The sequence below is a fragment of the Ovis canadensis genome, chromosome 1, assembly GCF_042477335.2.
Source record: "Ovis canadensis isolate MfBH-ARS-UI-01 breed Bighorn chromosome 1, ARS-UI_OviCan_v2, whole genome shotgun sequence".
NCBI classification, from domain to species: domain Eukaryota; kingdom Metazoa; phylum Chordata; class Mammalia; order Artiodactyla; family Bovidae; genus Ovis; species Ovis canadensis.
Genome location: NC_091245.1, coordinates 231,975,777 through 231,994,712, shown reverse-complemented (window position 1 = coordinate 231,994,712; position 18,936 = coordinate 231,975,777). Strand labels below are relative to the sequence as shown.

Sequence of the window (18,936 nt, the reverse complement as noted above, 5' to 3'; positions counted from 1 at the left end):
TGGAGTGTCACTTTTTTTTAAGAGTGGGGTTCCTTTGTGACAACCTGGATGGCCCTAGAGGGTATTATGTGAAGTGAAATAAGTTAAAGACAGATACTATATGATTTTACTTATATGTGGATCTAAAAATCAAAACAAATGAACATGACAAAACCAAGTCTCATAGACACAGAGAACAGAGAAGCAGGTGGTTGTTAAAAGGGAGGGGGGCAGTGAAATAGCTGACAGAGGTTAAAAGGTACAGACTTCCAGGTCTAAAATAAATGAGTCATGGGGATATATATATATATATATTTTAAATAAAAAAGGATTCATATGATCTTAATGGAGAATGTTTTTCAGATTCTTCATTGGGGTATTAAAATGCTAGCTAAACTTCTAGCTGTTTTATATAGAGCTGATGGCTTCACTTTGTGGCTTATACACATTTGTAACTGCTTGTTTTCAGGGATATAAATGTTACTTTTTTGCAGACCTGTGAGGTAAAAAACAGACCCTTGCATATGCTTGTCTGTGTTCATTTTAATGTTTCTGCAGTTTGGAAATAATAAAATACAACTTACAGGGTTGTTGGGTAGTCTGTTTATCCACGCAGTAAATGTTAGTTGAATTTGAGTCTGTTGGAATGTATCACATACTGTGTTGAGATTATGAAAGACAAATGCTAAGCTTTTGTTTCTAGGGTATATTGGACTTCGCCAGGAAGTTCTACTATATTATTCAGAATTGGCTCATCCAAAAAAACAAGAATAAGATCTCATTAAGAACCCATCCAAGACCAGAACCGACATCTTTTGTTGACTCAGTTCGGTTATAGTTGGTAAAGACCCCATTACCAGCCAAAGTCTGCAGAAGGAAAAAATTAATGACAGCGTGTATAAATAAGGGTCTCTTTTATCCTGCTTTCGGGATGATTGTTGGCTAATTTAAAGGAAGACAGTATTATTTGCTGGAGAATGGTAGCAGCACTGGACAGTAGTATCACCCTGATTCCCCCTGGTAGCAGGACTGGGAATTTAAAATTATTCGCGGAGCTTTAAAAAAATATCCAGGCCAACCCTTAGGTGCTGCTGCTGCTTTGGATCAAGATCAAAGGTTTTCCAGCGTGTTCTAATGTACAGGCATGGTTAAAGACCCCTGTAATATCACCTGTACCTCCAAAACATGAAACGTTCACATGTCATATTGTTAATATTCTTTTGTGTGATGTTAGAGTTTGGGCTGTTAGTTCTTAGCTTGGTAACTTTATCTGTAAAGATATACAGTCGATTTTCTATTATTCCTTTCCTCCTTGCTCACTCTGAGATTTAGGTTGTGAAGTTACTACATTGTCGCTGTGACAGCCGGGTCTTAGTTATGGCCCTCAGGATCTTTGATCTTTGTGGCTTGCAAACTTTCAGTTGCAGCAGATGGGATCAGTTCTCTGGCCAGGGATCAAACCCAAGCCCCTTGCATTGGGAGCACAGAGTCTTAGCCACTGGACCACCAGGTAAGTCCCACTAAAATTTAACACTGAAGTTTTAGAGTTTTTCATATTTTAATACTTTTGAAATATGGATGGGTCTTAAAATTGATGCCAGTTAACCAAGGCAGCCACCAGGTTAAGTAGTAAATTGTGACAAATAGGAATAAATCCCTTTGGAGAAAACATCTACTTTCCAAAAGTATGAATTTTTGAATTCGAGCTTTAATTGCTGCTTAAAATGTCTTCAAATAAAACTAATGCATCATTGAAATAGTTAATGTTTTCACAGGCAGTTTATTGTGAGCATTCACTCATTTATCCATAAGTGCCAGGCAGCATGTTATGTGGCTGTAGCACTTTGAAAGTTAGGAAAGGTCACAGAAGAGGTCATAGAATTTCCTAAGTTGAGAGAAATTAGTGTAATAAGCTCATTATGTCATGAAAGATTCTCATTCAAGGGCCAACATAGAAACTTCCAAATGACTTTCAGAAGAACTTATTAACTTCTGACTATTCATAGCTCAAAACAAAACTATGAGTAGAATCAAAGGAATCCAGGCAAAATCCTGGTGTCACCTTATATGTCTTAAAATTTTTGAAAATTGGAAAGAGATTAGGAAAATGAATGTGATACTGCCTATAACTCTCATTGTGTCAGAGTGACTCAGAGTTTTTTAGACTCTTAATGAAAAGAGGGCTTAGGGAATTTAGAGGTTTTCATTTTATGTCAAGGCAAATGAAGTAATTTTTCTCCATTGTTAGCTAGCAAAATCAAGTCAGCAATTTTAGACTTTGTGCTAGAAAAGATGTTCTAATGGTGATATTCGGAGAAGGCAGTGGCACCCCACTCCAGTACTTTTGCTTGGAAAATCCCATGGATGGAGGAGCTTGGTAGGCTGCAGTCCATGGGGTCGTGAAGAGTCGAACACGACTGAGTGACTTCACTTTCACTTTTCACTTTCATGCGTTGGAGAAGGAAATGGCAACCCACTCCAGTGTTCTTGCCTGGAGAATCCCAGGGACGGGGAAGCCTGGTGGGCTGCCGTCTATGGGGTTGCACAGAGTCGGACACAACTGAAGCAACTTAGCAGCAGCAGCAGTAGCAATGGTGATAGTGAGAAATTTTTAGTAGGCTTAACTTTTGTGGATTGTGTAAATCTATAAATTAGGTAACTTTTGTGTATGTTGTAAGGGTAGAGTTCACCTTTGTAATCTATTTTATATGTCTGTTTATATGTCTGTTTTATGTCTGTGTGTGTTAGTCACTTAGTTGTGTCCAACTCTTTGTGATCCCATGGACTGTAGCCCGCCAGACCCCTCTATCCATGGGATTCTCCAGGCAAGAATACTGGAGTGGATTGCCATTTCCTTCTCCAGGGGATCTTCCTGACCCAGGGATCGAACCCAGATCTCCTGCATTGTAGGCAGATTCTTTACCTTCTGAGCCATAGGGAAGTACACATACAGACCTCGCCCCACTGCCTTTTGCAATCACAGTGAGCCACATTGAAGTCCCTGAAATCTGTTAAAAGGTTACCTTAGATTCCTTACCTGGTTGGGTTAAAGGTTACATTTGTGAGCCTAATCTCACTAGTTAAAAATGCCTTTATAAGGATGAGAGGACTTAGAAAGTTGAGACAAGAAAGATGAAACCCCTTTCTAGTTCTTAACATGACACTGAAAGTTTAGAAATCACAGGACACTGAATGTGCTCACTGTGCTCTTGGCACTTTTTGTTAAATATTTAGGAAACTTCAGTTAGAGGAGCTTACTACTTTGTGTCTGCTTTATCTATCACTAGATTGTTTGAAATCTTAAAGTATTTTCTCTACATTTGAACTCTTAAAGTATCTTCTCTGCATTATCATGTATGTTGGGGATCTGATATTTTCTTTAAATGGCTGTTTCCAATGCTTTGGAAAACTTACAATTCTTAAATCCAGTGGATGTTGAGAAGATGACTGCAGAGGGTTGGGGTTTTAAATGGAGTAGTACATAAAATGTATCTGCTAAAAAACAATAGTATAATTCATCTTTTCTTTTGTAAGAGTCCATGTCTTTACATACTAGATAGCAATTTAACAATACAAATTAGTTGCCTGCAATATGATAAAACTACTGAGAAATGGCAGATTTAGAGATGCGACCATCAATTTTGTCATAAATACTTATTAGTGCAGCTGTGGTATATACTAATTAACTAGATTTTATACTTCAGGGCTGAAACCCTGAGGAACCTGTGGGGTCACTGAGCAGAGTTCAGTATGTACCTATTCCCAGAGTTAAAAACTAAACCATACCCATCAAGAAATAAAAATCCCAATATCTTTTAATGTTTGAATATTTATTTGTAATCACAGGCTTTCCTAAATTATTAGATTGCCTTATACTTGGCTATTTTACTAGAATAATGATTTAGGCTATTTAGTGCAGAGGACAGTCATTTTGTTTAGAATGTGGTATAGACAGATGTGTCTTGCTTTTCAGAAATTACTAAGCTCCGTCAGTGCCACAGCCGATCCTTCAGTTCCAGAGCCTTCTTCCGGTGTCTGTCGCTCTTGACAGTGGTACTTCACTTTCAGTGGTTTGCCGGGGTACCAGACCAAGTGAATACGGCAGGGAATAATTTCCTGGGGAACAAGAGTTCTAAAAGATTATGACCTGCCAAAACTTCTGGTTTAAGCAATTCTATGTACCATTATGTTTTACCTGTGTTGAGAATTCATGGAGTAGAACAGTATAATCAAAATCAATTGCATCATCATTTGTTTTCTAGAAGAAGAAAAAAAGAATTAGTGCGATAGATAGGATAGGTTTATATTAGCTCAGAATTTGGAAGGCTCATCTTAACATAACTTCTCCAGTGGGTGCCTTGAATCACCTGCCGCCTCTTTGAGTCTAGCCTCATCTCCTTTGGTGCTATCCTACATCAAGATGTAGAAGTCATGGATTCTTACTGTTTTGCCACCAAGTCAGGAAAATCTAGTAAGATCTTTCTATCATTTTTTTCTCTCTAATACTTACAGGTTTTGATGGAGACTAAGGTCTATGAGGATAGGGAGAATCTATTGATAATCATATATGCACCTCAAGCTGATATGTAGACCTACTATGCCAGGCAGTAAAGACGGGCAGGGCAACCAGGATTTCTAGAAGGCCACTGTGGCCAAGTCCTGTGCTAGGCATTTCATACATTTTCTCATGGAATTCTCCTGTCCTGCAAGAATATGTATTATGGTAGTGGTAGTCGTTCAGTGGTGTCCGACTCTTTGCAACCCCATGGACTGTAGCCCACCAGGCTCCTCTGTCCATGGGATTTTCCAGTTAAGAGTACTGAAGTGGGTTGCCCTTCCTTTCTCCAGAGGTTCTTCCCAACCCAGGGATCAAACCTGGGTCTCCTGCATTGCAGGCAGATTCTTAACCATTTGAGCAACCAGGTAAGCCCTAATTTTATAGGGAAGGTAACTTGAGATTACAGCTAGTAGGTGATAAATGGAGATTCAAACCCAGATAAATCTATGGACTTCACCACTCACATCCTTCATGTTTTACCATACTGCTTCTAAAACCAGCACATTTTCCAGGTAAGCAGGCAGTCTCCCACATCTCTTTTACTCAACTGATTTTTATAAATGTTAAGAGTGACTAAATCAATTTCCTGTATTTTGCAGTAACTCCTTGGGCTGTAAAAGAGCTTATCCCTTTCGTTAAAAAAAATGGAAGAAATATTTAAATTAATTTGGATTGTGACTTTAATCCACCAGGCTTTCGTTGAGACTATTTAAGAATATGAAAAAGCAAAAACAAAAAGAAGATACTACATTCTGTCTTCCCTTTGCTTACACTGTTGAAGATTTTTTACAAGCCATGAAATTTCCATCAGGTGGAGAAAGGGAGGGAGGGATAAGGTAAAAAGAGTGGGCCTGGATCAATCACAAATTGACCGCTTTTCTGTGATGCTTTTCACCATTGGGTAGGTTTGCCTTCTGCCTAGCAGTGTACCCATGAATGATGAAAGCACATATCCAAAAGACAGACTGCACAGTCAAAGAATTCCTAAGAGAACATTTAGTGTCTCTCTTCTATAAAGGAACAGCTTCTGGAGGCTCCAGTTGTCAGTTGGGCATTGCTGGCTTTGGGGGTGGATTTAGCCTGTTTGACTCATTTGGTGGCGATCTTGACCTTGGGCTCTATTGACACAGCTGGCTGCTGTGCTGCGTAATTCTTATCTTAGACTTCTGTGCTGCCTGCACGATTTCTCAAGATCTGCTTACCATGTATTTCTACAGCTAAAAAAATTGGTATTAAGATTTTTTACAGGCCATGAAATTTCCATCAGGTGGAGAAAGGGAGGGAGGGATAAGGCAAAAAGAGTGGGCCTGGATCAATCAAAGAACACATGTACACACATGGCTGATTCATGTCAGTAAAAACCACTACAGTATTGTAAAGTAATTAGCCTCCAATTTAAATAAATTAAAGAAAAAAACCTGGTCTTATATGTATGTTTTCAGGGCAGTGTCTGTCTTTGAAAATAGCATATCTGAAGGAAACTGTAGCAATCTCCAGATGTATGGCAAAACGGGAAAAGGCCTGAAATAAATGATGGCATTCCAATTAATAATCCACACAAAAATTTGGGTTATTGTAATGCTTGGACACTCTCTACATTTAATTAAGACTTTCCTTAATAATTGGGCTTCCCTGGTGGTGCAAAGGTTAAAGCGTTTGCCTGCAATGTGGGAGACCTGGGTTCGATCCCTGGGTTGGGAAGATCCCCTGGAGAAGGAAATGGCAATCCACTCCAGTATTCTTGCCTGGAGAATCCCATGGATGGAGGAGCTTGGTGGGCTATAGTCCACGGTCGCAAAGAGTCAGACATGACTGAGCGACTTCACTTCCTTAATAAAGTTATTGAAACTAGGCTTATTAAAGAACTGCAGCCCAGACAAGGCACGTGCATGAACCTGGCAAAGTATCCAGGGTGCACTGCTCACACCAAGTAGGGCTCTGTCCGCCAGGGAGCCATCATTTTTAATATTATGCAGAAATAATCCCTTAGTTTTGTTCAAATCATCACATATGTCAGAACCTCAGTCCAAACTGAGGGCCTGCTGTCACATTTTCCTGATAATTCAGTGCTGTGATCTTCCTAGAGACAGACCTGAAGTGTTTCGTTTCCTTACTCATGACCCCCTACTGCCCCACTCACCTCTAAAAAAGGAATGATCCCTAGCAGAACCAGGGTGGTTTTAATAGAGAGTAAGTAGGCTTAGGTTATGAGTATATGCTATGAGAAGTTTTGTTTTGTTTTAATTGAAGTGTAGTTGATTTACAGTGTTGCTAGTTTCTGTGTACAGCCAGGTGACTCAGTTATACATATATGTACATATTCTTTTTCCTATGTTGCAGTAGGTCCTTGTTGGTTATTTTATATATAGTGGTTTGTATCTGCTAATTTACCCCTCTCTTACCCCCTTTTCCCCTTTGGTAACCATAAGTTTGTTTTCTATGTTTGTGAGTCTTTCTGTTTCATAAATAAGTTCATTTGTATCCTATTTTAGATTCGACACGTGATATTGTATGGTGTTTGACTGGCTTAGTATGATAATCTCGAGGTCCACCCTTGAAGCTGCCAACGGCACAGTCTCATTTCCTTTTATGACTGAGTAATACTGTGCATCTGTACTACATCCTCGTTATCTGTTTGTCTGCTGATGGACAGCTTAGGTTGCGTCCATGTCTTGGCTGTATTGTAAATAATGCTGCTGTGGGCATGAGTATCTTTTCGGATGACGGTTTTCTCAGGATATATGTCCAGGAGTGGAACTGCTGGATCATATGGTAATTCTATTTTTAGTTTGCTATTCCTTAGTTTTCTAAGGAACCTCCCTGCTGTTTTCCATAGTGGCTGAATCAACTTACATTCTCACCAACTGTTTTAGGAGGTTTCCTTTTCTCCAAACCTCCAGAATTTCTATTTGTGGACATTCAAGATGTGATGGCTGTTCTGAGTAGTATGTGGTGGTACCTCACTGTAGTTTTAATTTGCATTTCTACAATAAACTAGCAAGGAGATCAATCAGTCCTGGGTGTTCATTGGAAGAACTGATGCTGAAGCTGAAACTCCAGTACTTTGCCCACCTCATGCGAAGAGCTGACTCTTTGGAAAAGACCCTGATGCTGGGAGGGATTGGGGGCAGGAGGAGAAGGGGACGACAGTTTCCTGAGCTACCTTGGGCCATGGGACCCCTCCACTCACTCCTTGCTTCTCTGTCTTGGCTTTGTCAGCCCTGCCTTCCTGGCTCTAGTCTACGGACAGTCCCGAGACTTTCTGATCTTGGTGACTTTAAAAAAAAAATGTTGCTTGTTTTGCTTCTTGCTGGGGTTTTTTTTTTTTTTTTTCTGAAAGATCACAAAAATCGTTAGTGGCTACCAAATAGCAGAATTTGAAAATCTATGAGGGTTTGTGCATACTTTTCTTTAAGACAACTCTAATCTTGGAAGCTAAGCTAACAAGGGTCAGGCCCAGTTAGTACTTGGATGGGAGACTGCCTGTAAAAATAAGATAACGCTGATCTGAAATGTGGGCTTCCCAGGTGACTCAGTGGTAAAGAATCCACCTGCCAATGCAAGAGACATGAGTTCAATTCCTGGGTTAGGAAGATTCCCCTAGAGAAATTAATGGCAACTCACTCCAGTATTCTTCTCTGGAGAATTCCATGGACAGAGGCACCTGGCAGGCTACAGTCCATAGAGTCACAAAAGAGTCAGACATAACTCAACGAAGCAACAACAATCTGAAACGCTATCAACCTTAAACCAAATTTCCAAGTTGCTTCAGTACTGAAGCTAACATAAATCTAAATAAGTTTGTTAATCTTCATTTCATAGTCCTAAGAGAAGTGATTTGCCTTAGGTGACCCAGCAAGCAGTTACACATTCAATTATTATTTATCTAAAACCCAAATACCACAGAGTAAAAATCTGAAGCTACTCAGTGACCATTTCCCCCTGTGTTTGATTTTCCTAACCCTACAGTTACATTTGTCCCCACTTTCCCACTTTGCAGGCTGGTTGAATGATACTGATGGGACAGATGACATCAAGACAGGCTAGAATGAGCCAGAAATGGAGCTGCTGTTTTTGACCCACAGCAAAAACTGGTGGTGACTTTGGTGATGTGAGATATACAAATGCAAAAAATAGAAAACACTGCCATTAAAAGATACTAATTTTTCTGTTTTGTCTCTGTTCTCTCTTCCTATTGAGTTTTCCTCTGACACTCATTAAAATTATTTCTATTACTTTGACACCATTTTCTACACTAAACAAAAAATTTCCCCTAACTTCTCAGTTAAAGTCTTGTGTTAAAGTCTTGATAGTTGAGAAAGTGACCTAAGAAAAGATGTAGTACTGTATCCAGACCCCTAACGTAACAACTCTCAGATGGTCATCTCTATTAAAAAGTGCGCTATAGGGCAAAGAAATGTGTTCATTTCAGTAAGTAAAGAAAATATATTTCAAACAGTTGTCCACTTTACAAGTGACCTTTAAAAGGCACACCAAGCTCTTACTGGCATTAATAATGCTAACTGGATGCTGGGCAAACCCTTGTCCTCAGAAGATACTCACTGAGCAATCCACAGTGAATCCACTGCTTCACCCACCCGAGAAGAAAATGATTTTTAGAAATCTGTACTTAAAGTTGGCTCAGCTTGCCTCTTGCAGAATAGTTGATATTGTTTACTCTGGAAATGCCCCTCCCCTCCCTGCACATCATAACTGGCTGAGAAAACCCCCACTCAGCCTTCTCCATGTCCACACCCAGTGTGAAAGTGTTAATCGTTCAGTCGTATCCAACTCTGCGAACCAAGGACTAGCCTACCAGTCTCCTCTGTCCATGGGATTCTCCAGGCAAGAATACTGGAGTGGTTGCCATTTCCTCCTCAGGGATCAAACCCAGATCTCTTGCATTACAGGCAAATTCTTTACCATCTGAGCCACCAGAGAACACCCAACCAGCTGAGGAAGACTGGCCCTAATTTCAGTTCATGACCGCAGACCTAGGGCCTGCAGAGCTGTGTGATGCTCAAATCCAAGACTCCCCCTTGCCCTCCACCAACACACACACACCCCCCATCACCTCCTATCTCATCCTTGCTCTCAGCTGGTGACTTTCCCTCATTTCTCACTGAGAAGAGACAGAACAGAACTTCCACAAGCTGCCACATGACATCAGCCCTCCTAGCAGCACCTGTCCCACACCTGTCTGCATTCCTCCAGGGGAACCCTGTGCCCTTGACCAAGGTCTTTTCCTGGATTGACCTTATCCTCTCTATATCTCTCCAAAGACACTAACTCCATCAAGTCTTCCTTCTCTTCCCTACAAGATCTACTTCACCCCTCTTTACTGGATTTTTCTCATCAATATACAAATATGTTGCTGAATCTCCCAACCTGAAAATACAACAGAAAACCCACGTGACCCACCCTCCAGTGCTAGTCTCTTTTTTTTAAATTCCCCTTTATAGCTAAATTCCTTGAGACAAGGACTGCCCACTTCCATTCCCATTCTTTCCTTACCCTGCTCCAATCAAGAGTTCACCCACTCTGTGCCAGTGAGACAACTCTTGATAAGCTTGCCAACTGCCTGTATCAAATGGCCAATTCTTGGGCCTCATCTTTGTTGTCTTCCCAGGAACATTTGACACAATCAACCCTCATCCTTGAAAGACTTTCTTTTCTACTATCTCCAACTTCTAAAGTTAAAAGTTTTTCAGGACTCAATCCTTACATGACCTTTCTCTGTCTACATCCATTTTCCTATCTCATCCACTCTCGTGGCTTTGAAAGCCTTCTGTGTTGTGTTTGGCCCTGGAGTATAAAATGAAGCAGGGCAAAGGCTAACGGTATTGCCAACAGAATGCATTGGTCATGGGAAACACCCTCTTCCAACAACACGAGAAGACTCTACACATGGACATCATCAGATGGTCAACACCAAAACCAGACTGATTATATTCTTTGCAGCCAAAGATGGAGAAACTCTATACAGTCAGCAAAAACAAGACCGGGAGCTGACTGTGGCTCAGATCATAAACTCCTTATTGCAAAATTCAGACTTCAATTGAAGAAAGTAGGGAAAACTACTAGGCCATTCAGATATGACCTACATCAAATCCTTATGATTATACAGTACAAGTGACAAATAGATTCAAGGGATTAGATCTGCTAGACAGAGTGCCTGAAAGACAAGGGATGGAGGTTCATAACACTGTACAGGAGGCAGTGATCAAAACCATCCCCAAGAAAAAGAAATGCAAAAAGGCAAAAGGCTTGCCTGAGGAGGCCTTACAAATAGCTGAGAAAAGAAGAGAAGCAAAAGACAAAGGAGAAAAGGAAAGACACATCCATCTGAATGCAGAGTTCCAAAGACTAGCAAGGAGAGATAAGAAAGGCATCCTAAGTGAACAATGCAAAGAAACAGAGAAAAACAATAGAATAGGAGACTAGAGATCTCTTTGAGAAAATGAGAGATACCAAGGGACTATTTCATGCAAAGATGGGCACAATAAAGGAATGAAATGGTATGGACCTAACAGAAGCAGATATTAAGAAGAGGTAGCAAAAATACACAGAACTATACCAAAAAAAAATTATGACCAACTTAGATAGCATATTCAAAAGCAGAGACATTACTTTGCCGACTAAGGTCCGCCTAGTCAAGGCTATGGTTTTCACAGTGGTCATGTATGGATGTGAGAGTTGGACTGTGAAGAAAGCTGAGCACCAAAGAATTGATGCTTTTGAACTGTGGTGTTGGAGAAGACTCTTGAGAGTCCCTTGGACTGCAAGGAGATCCAACCAGTCCATTCTGAAGGAGATCAGCCCTGGGATTTCTTTGGAAGGAATGGTGCTAAAGCTGAAACTCCAGTACTCTGGCCACCTCATGCAAAGAGTTGACTCATTGGAAAAGACTCTGATGCTGGGAGGGATTGGGGGCAGGAGGAGAAGGGGACGACAGAGGATGAGATGGGGGATGGCATCACTGACTCGATGGACGTGAGTCTGAGTGAACTGCGGGAGCTGGTGATGGACAGGGAGGCCTGGCATGCTGTGATTCATGGGGTCGCAAAGAGTCAGACACGACTGAGCAACTGAACTGAACTGATACAAAAAAAAAAGATCTTAATGACCCAGATAAACATGATGGTTTGATCACTCACCTATAGCCAGACATCCTGGAGTGCAAAGTCAAGTGGGCCTTAGGAAGCATCACTACAGACAAAGCTAGTGGAGGTGATGGCATTCCAGTTGAGCTATTTCAGATCCTAAAAGATGATGGTGTTAAATGCTGCCCTCAATATGCCAGCAAATTTGGAAAACTCAGCAGTGGCCACAGGACTGGAAAAGATCAGTTTTCATTCCAATCCCAAAGAAGGACAATGCGAAATAATGTTCAAACTACCACACAACTGCATTCATTGCACATGCTAGCAAAGCAATGCTCAAAATTCTCCAAGCCAGGCTTCAATAGTACGTGAACAGATGTTCAAGCTGGATTTAGAAAAGGCAGAGGACCAAGAAATCAAATCGCCAACATTCACTGCATCATAGAAAAAGCAAGAGGATTTCAGAAAAACCTCTACTACTGCTTCACTGACTACACTGAAGCCTTTATGTGGATCACAACAAGAAACTGGAAAATTCTTAACGAGATGGAAATACCAGACCAGCTTACCTGGCTCCTGAGCAATCTGTAAGCAGGCCAAGAAGCTACAGTTAGAACCAGACATGGAACAACGGACTGGTTCCAAATTGGGAAAGGAGTACGTCAAGGCTGTATCTTGTCACTCTGCTTATGTAACTTATATGCAGAGTACATCAAAATGTCGGGCTGAATGAAGCACAAGCTGGAATCAAGATTGCTGAGAGAAATATCAATAACCTCAGATACACAGATGATACCACTCTTATGGAAGAAAGTGAAGAGGAACTAAAGAGCCTCTTGATGAAGGTGAAAGAGGAGAGTGGAAAAATTGACTTAAAACTCAACATTCAAAAAATGAAAATCATGGCGTTTGGTCCCATCACTTCATGGCAAATAGATGGAGAAACAATGGAAACAGTGACAGACTTTATTTTCTAGGGCTCCAAAATCACTGCAGATGGTGACTACAGCCGTGAAACTAAAAGACACTGGCTCCTGGGAAGAAAAGCTATGACAAACCTAGACAGCATATTAAAAAGCAGAGACATTACTTTGCCAACAAAGTTCCATCTAGTCAAAGCTATAGTTTTTCCAGGAGTCATGTATGGATGTGAGAGTTGGACTATAAAGAGAGCTGAGCGCCAAAGAATTGATGCTTTTGAATTGTGGTGTTGGAGGAGACTCTTGAGAGTCCCTTGGACTACAAGGAGATCAAACCAGTCAGTCCTAAAGGAGATCAATCCTGAATATTCATTGGAAGGACTGATGCAAAGAGATGACTCAGCAGAAAAGACCCTGATGCTGCAAAAGACTGAAGGCAGTAGGAGAAGGGGACGACAGAGGACAAGATGGTTGGATGGCATCCCTGACTCAGTGGACATGATTTTGAGCAGGCTCCGGGAGACGGTGAAAGACAGGGAAGCCGGGCGTGCTGCAGTCCGTGGGGTCGCAGAATCAGACACAACTGAGCGGCTAAACAGCAACATTGCTGTTGACACCAACCCAGACCTCTCCTCTGAACTTCAGACTCTTACGTTCAGAGGACTATCCAAATTCTCTACTTGGAATTTAGAATGCCCCAAATCAAGCTAATTTCTACCCAAATCTGTTCCTCTGTAAATGAAAAGTAGCCTTCTGGTTATTCATGCCAAATCCTAAGAATCACCCTCAACTTTTCTCATTGTCAGACATTCCACATTCAGCCCATCAACAAATACTGTTAGTTCGTCTTCAAAATCCAAATGCTTCTCACCACCTCCACAGCTGCCACCCTGATGCAAGTTACCAGCAGACTTTGCCTAGGTCACTGCAATACTCTCTTGTTCTGCCTGTTTCCACCCTTGTCTGTCTAGTCTGTTCTCAACACAGCAGCCAAAATGATCCAATCTGAAGTCAGACTGTCACTCTTCTGCTAAAAAGTCCTATAGTAAGTAAATGACAAGGTCCTTCTGATGGCCTCCCAGGCCTTGTGTGGACTCATCCAGCCCATCAGCCACACTGCCGCCTCGGGTCCCTCCGCCTGAAACCCCTTCTCTTCTAGGGGCATGGCTTGCTCTCACTTCTGTTGGACCTCTGCTCAAATTAGAGGGGCCTTACTTTAGACTAAAGTATAATTCTCTCAATACCCCACATTCCCTTCTCCCTGCTGTATTTTTCTCCATAGCCCTTATCACCATTTGATACACATTTTCTTGTTTACTGGTTCACCATCTTCCCTCACTAGAATTAGTCCCAATACAGACAGCTACATTCGAGTCTTTTGTTCACTGCTATATCCTCAGTCCCCAAAAGAGTACCTGACATTCACATATGTATTGAGTGAATGAAATGCAGTTAAAACTCTTGCCACAAATCTAGAAATTCATCTTAATTTTTTCTAAGAACATTGCACTGGTTGTATCCCTTGGGTTACAAGTTAATTTTTTTTTGTTTTTCTTACCCACTGCTTGACACTGCTAATCTGCGACATGAAGTAGTGTAGAAATGGTGTTGTCTTTTGCCACATCACGTAAGAGCTGCCCAGAAAAGCTAGGTTCCAGATGGGTCTCAGGGATGGAGCAATATATCCATGACTGTCTGAAGGAAAAACAAAGTGCATTCGTGTTAAGACATTTATGGGACAAAAGTTTAGAAGTTTCAGTAGTCAAACAGGACTTGTATCTGTGTCTATGTTGTATAGAGGTTTACATGCTTCAGCTTGCCTGGTAAGTAAAGCTACTATAGAACAGTTTAAGGGCTACTTGCTGTATTACATAAATGCAAACTAAGAGCTGTAATGATTAATTTAAAAATCTCCAATCTTTTAATTAGATGGGAATATCTATCAGTTATATTCTCCACATCACTTTCTACTTGTGTTCTCCAGTGAATGTGCTGGTCTTCACCAATCCAGCAAATGTCTTTGTCCTTCTCTGATCCCAGGCATTAAAGCCAATCCGTGGCAGCATGTGTCACTTTTTTTTTTTTTTTTGACCAAATGAAAAAAATCCTGTGGTATTGATTTGGGACTGTAATCTTTTAAATTCAGCATTTATTTTTTAAAAAATTACTTAATATCAGATACTGGGATAGGTAGGGAAACAATGACTAATTATCTTTTGTGACGTTTAGAAACTCTAATTTTAGCAAGTTATTTATGAGCTGTTCATGGACCATCATTTATGTAGTTTGAAAGAGATATTCCTGGTCTGTATTAAAGCCTAATAATAGTTTAATATGTGAGGAATACTAACAGCTTACTTAGGAAATGAACCCTTCTTGGTAAAATAATCTTTTGCATAAATTCTGCTCTGTGTTGGTAGAACTTGATTGATTTATAACAGCATCAGTTCAGAAGGCATTCATTGATTGCTTGGGTGCTGTAGGCAATACAAAGAGAGACCCTACCTCTTCTTGTTGACAGTGTAGAAAGGCAGCTGACACCTTTCTTAAGAGAGGGAAGATTAGAGAGGAGAGGAGGGCACAGGAAACGGGGAGATTTCTTTGGGCTGAAGAAGTTGGGGAATATGTCACAGAGATGAGATTTGAGCTAAGCCTTGAATTCTTGTCTGTGTGTGTGTGTGTGTGCCCGCACGCATGTGAGAAAGAGTGAAAGACTCCCTTCATCTTACAGTGCCACTCTGAGTTTAAATCTTGAGATCAAAACAAATTAACCACAGAAAAAAAAATCAGTTATACAAAATACTGTGAATAGTGAGAGCAACCGAATTTGTGTCCAGCATGAATTCAGTAGCACTGATGCAGAGTCACTTTGGACTTTAGCTGGTTATTCCCCAGTCTTTTAGATGTAACATATTGGCCTCATCTATAGGAAGTTTATAAAATTAGAAAAGGTGAAATTTTTTACTTATAATGAAAACTAGACAATTACTCTTTAGGGGAAAAACAGTGCAGAGCAAGGACATCATAAGATGGATTCGATCTTCTCACCAGTTGTAGAGAAAACTGCTCAACAGTCAAAAACCCTGGGTTAACTAAATAATGGGATCTGCTGAGAGTCGAACTGCCTACTCCAACATGGATTTTGACTCACTTTATCCAAAACCAAACCTTTTCAGTTATAAGTAGATAATTTTATATATACAGGCTATAAATAGCACCATTAAATGTCTCTGCTGAATTTAAAGTGACAAGAGAACCTGTAGATTTCATTGATGAAAACATGCACTCTATTAAATCATTTGAATCTTCATAGCAACACGTGGAGAAGGCAATGGCAACCCACTCCAGTACTCTCGCCTGGGACTACAGACCCTAGGGACTGTAGCCCGCCAGGCTCCTCTGTCCATGGGATTCTCCAGACAAGAAGACTGGAGTGGGTTGCCATTTCCTTATGTCTCCTGCATTGGCAGGTGGGTTCTTTACCCCTAGCGCCACTTGGGAAGCCCCCTTTTCTTCCCATTTGCACTTAGCTAAGCAGGGGATTAATCCCTAAAAAACTGGATTGTAAGCATCAGTCAGTGGTCCCCTTATTTCAGGCAGTTAAATATAAGCAAATTCTACTACAGTATGAGATTCTGATTCTTTGGAACAGGATTTAATCCAAGTTGCCAGAGTCCTATAATGAGAACGATCCAAGCTCTGCATTTGAGAAGCACAAAGAGCAGGATCCTACCTCCAGGTCTGGCAGAACACTCGGCCCCTATAATGGAGGGACACAGATGCAGTAATGAATGGAGACGGCAGGGCCTCCACGCTGAAATGGGTCTCTCTCAGCCTCCGGGCAAACGAGCAGGCTGAGAGAGAGTGACACAGGGAGCACTGTGGTGGCCAGATGTCAAGTCTAATGCCTAAGTGCAGGTGCAGAGATGACTTTGCGGTTTTGGAAATTGGATTTGCCGGTAAGTGCCCAGTCTCTGAGTGCCAGAGCAAATGGGCTCTGCTTCACTTCAGCTGAGTCACTGGAGAGGCAAGGTTCATTTCTCAGAAGAGACGGCACCACTGCCCATTAGCTCCGGACCTAAAATGAGATCAGCTCGACTCCACTACAGCCTCCCAGCAAGGCCCCAAGACAGTCGACTCGCCCAGCCCTGGTGCAGAACGCAATGCTGGGCATAGCCAAGGTCCTGGATAGGGTCTCATCACTTTAAGTTCCCAAAACTACCACTAGAAACCTCTAGAAACATCTCCTCAGCTCCTGGACTCAACCCTGAAAACTGCACCTCTGTGTGTGGGTCCTGTTACAAAGACCTCCACCTCTTTTGCAGTCAAGCTCTTGCCCTGCCCGCGTCTGGGATGGAAGTGGGCAGGTGAAAGGGGCACAGATAGTTCCTGATGGAGTCACTATCTTGTATGGAGGAGGAGAACCAGAAAAGGATTCTTCTGAATTTTGTTTAAATAATGAGGTAAACCACCTTCTGTCGTTAAAGTGCCATTTGGGAAATAAACTTTTAGATGATCATTCTTCTTGAGATTTAGTAATGATACACATTCCTGAACACAGACATTCCAGAGATGGGTATATACCAGGAATCCTGACTGCGTTCAAGGGGCTTTTAAGCTGCTTCATGAGCTTGTAGAGCTGGTAATCCTCTTCCTGTCTCCTCTCCTTCTTAATGAGCTGAGTACATGTCACATTAACAGCTGGTCTGGGTTTATCATTCCTGAAAAATACTTGAGCAGAACATGTTCCCAGACGTTTCTCACCTTCCTGAAATAAAGATTTTGGAATTAAAAAGGATGGTTCCTCATCACTTCACACCCACCCCAACGTACAAACACAAGACGGGGGAGCTCCCCATACATGGCAGGTATGCCCTGGCCTGCATATGTAGTGGTCTGCTTTGTAGACTGTGATTTTGGGGCTCACACTAAACACAACAATCTTCAGCCTTTGCTGTCTCTTAAATTCCTGCTTTCTGATGGTGCCCTCAGGAAAGAAGGCAGGGCATTTTCCAAAGAAATACTCACTGACAGCTGTGAGTGCTGCTCAGCTCAGAACTCTAAGACAGGTACTTTCCTCTCTGGGACCAATATAATACTCAGTTGGAACTCAAGCTTGCAAACTTTGACCAAGAGGAAACTGATCTCCATGAACACAAGTGACAATACCATCATGCTGCCTGATGAATTTGGTCCTCTTACTCCAATTTTACAGATTAAGACTGACGATTAAAGAGGAACCTCCTCCACGTGTCACAGGTAGTAGGTAAGTGGTCAGCCAGGACCTGAGCTGTGTCTGTGATGCCGGGGCCCTAGCTCTGGAGAGCCCCGAGGTCTAATCTGGAAGAAGTAGAAGCACAAACCACCCCTGAGGGGCTGCTCCAACTATCCACGTGACTGAGGGCTGTCGGCTTATACTCACATTGAAACCTGGACACTCTGAGTGTTCTGGGATTGCCCTCACTTACTCTCTAACCCAGAGACACGTGGAAATGGGTAGCTGGATGCTTTAAGTAGACATCAAGTGCACGACTCATTTCTGGGACAGTTCTATACCCTTTAAGGTCACTGATTCCTCAATCTAACAATAAAAGCCAAGGAACTGCTTCTCAGAAAAATGCATGTTCGCTCAAACCATCCACTGGGCCTATGATTTGAGGAAGTTCATGGCCCGAGTAAACTCCTATAACAACTTGGTCAGTTGACCAACTAAGTTCTTTTCCCTTTTACAGTTATTTGAACTGGGTGGAGTCCCAGTTTTGTTTTTTTGGTTAAAACAACCAAAAAAAAAAAAAAAAGCCCACAAACAAATTGTAATCAAGATTGGATTTACCTAATAAGCTCCCCCTCCTAGAACTAAAGCCAAAAAACCCACAAAAACTGCAATAGGCTTTCCTAATCATCAGTGCCATGCAGGGAAATGGTGAAGAGGCTTATCAAGGGCAAAAGACAGGGCTGGCACGTGGGCTCCTTTGAGGTCAAAGCTATTTCCAAAGCAGGGGAAAGGAAATGGGGTGTTGTCCCCTTTTGTTTTATTTTTCTTCCCCGCCCCCCCCAGTTGGCCCCACAGAATCAAAGCAGTTGCCTGAAGATGAAAGAACTCTCCTCAGGCCCTCAGTAGCTCCCCATGCCCTTCAGAGCAGCACAGCAGGTCAAAATACTCTAGTGGTCACTTTCCCTTTTGCTTTAATTGAACACCTCCGCTGGCAACACAGAAGCCAAAAGCACCCTCCTTATGCCTTAATAAAATGTTAATTCTCAGGTTAACGAGCAAAGTTGGCGAACTGTTGTCCGGTCAGTTCTGAATACTGGTAAGCTTTCTTTCAGAAGCCTCCACTGGAGGGGCCCTGCCTTTTCTGAAGCTCTGCCTCCCTGG

General features: G+C 41.7%; 1 protein-coding gene across 1 annotated transcript in view; it reads right to left on the bottom strand.

The window, feature by feature from the left end:
• Positions 1 to 3,792: 3,792 nt before the first annotated feature.
• RARRES1 (retinoic acid receptor responder 1) overlaps positions 3,793 to 18,936 on the bottom strand; it is a 43,346-nt gene continuing 28,202 nt past the window's right edge. Inside the window, exons 3-6 of the mRNA XM_069580448.1 lie at positions 17,145 to 17,328; positions 14,119 to 14,255; positions 4,175 to 4,237; positions 3,793 to 4,095 (exon numbers count right to left, since the gene is read on the bottom strand). Of these exons, the coding sequence (XP_069436549.1) occupies positions 3,949 to 4,095; positions 4,175 to 4,237; positions 14,119 to 14,255; positions 17,145 to 17,328 (531 nt within the window). The 3' untranslated portion in view covers positions 3,793 to 3,948. The remainder of the gene's footprint in view (positions 4,096 to 4,174; positions 4,238 to 14,118; positions 14,256 to 17,144; positions 17,329 to 18,936) is intronic.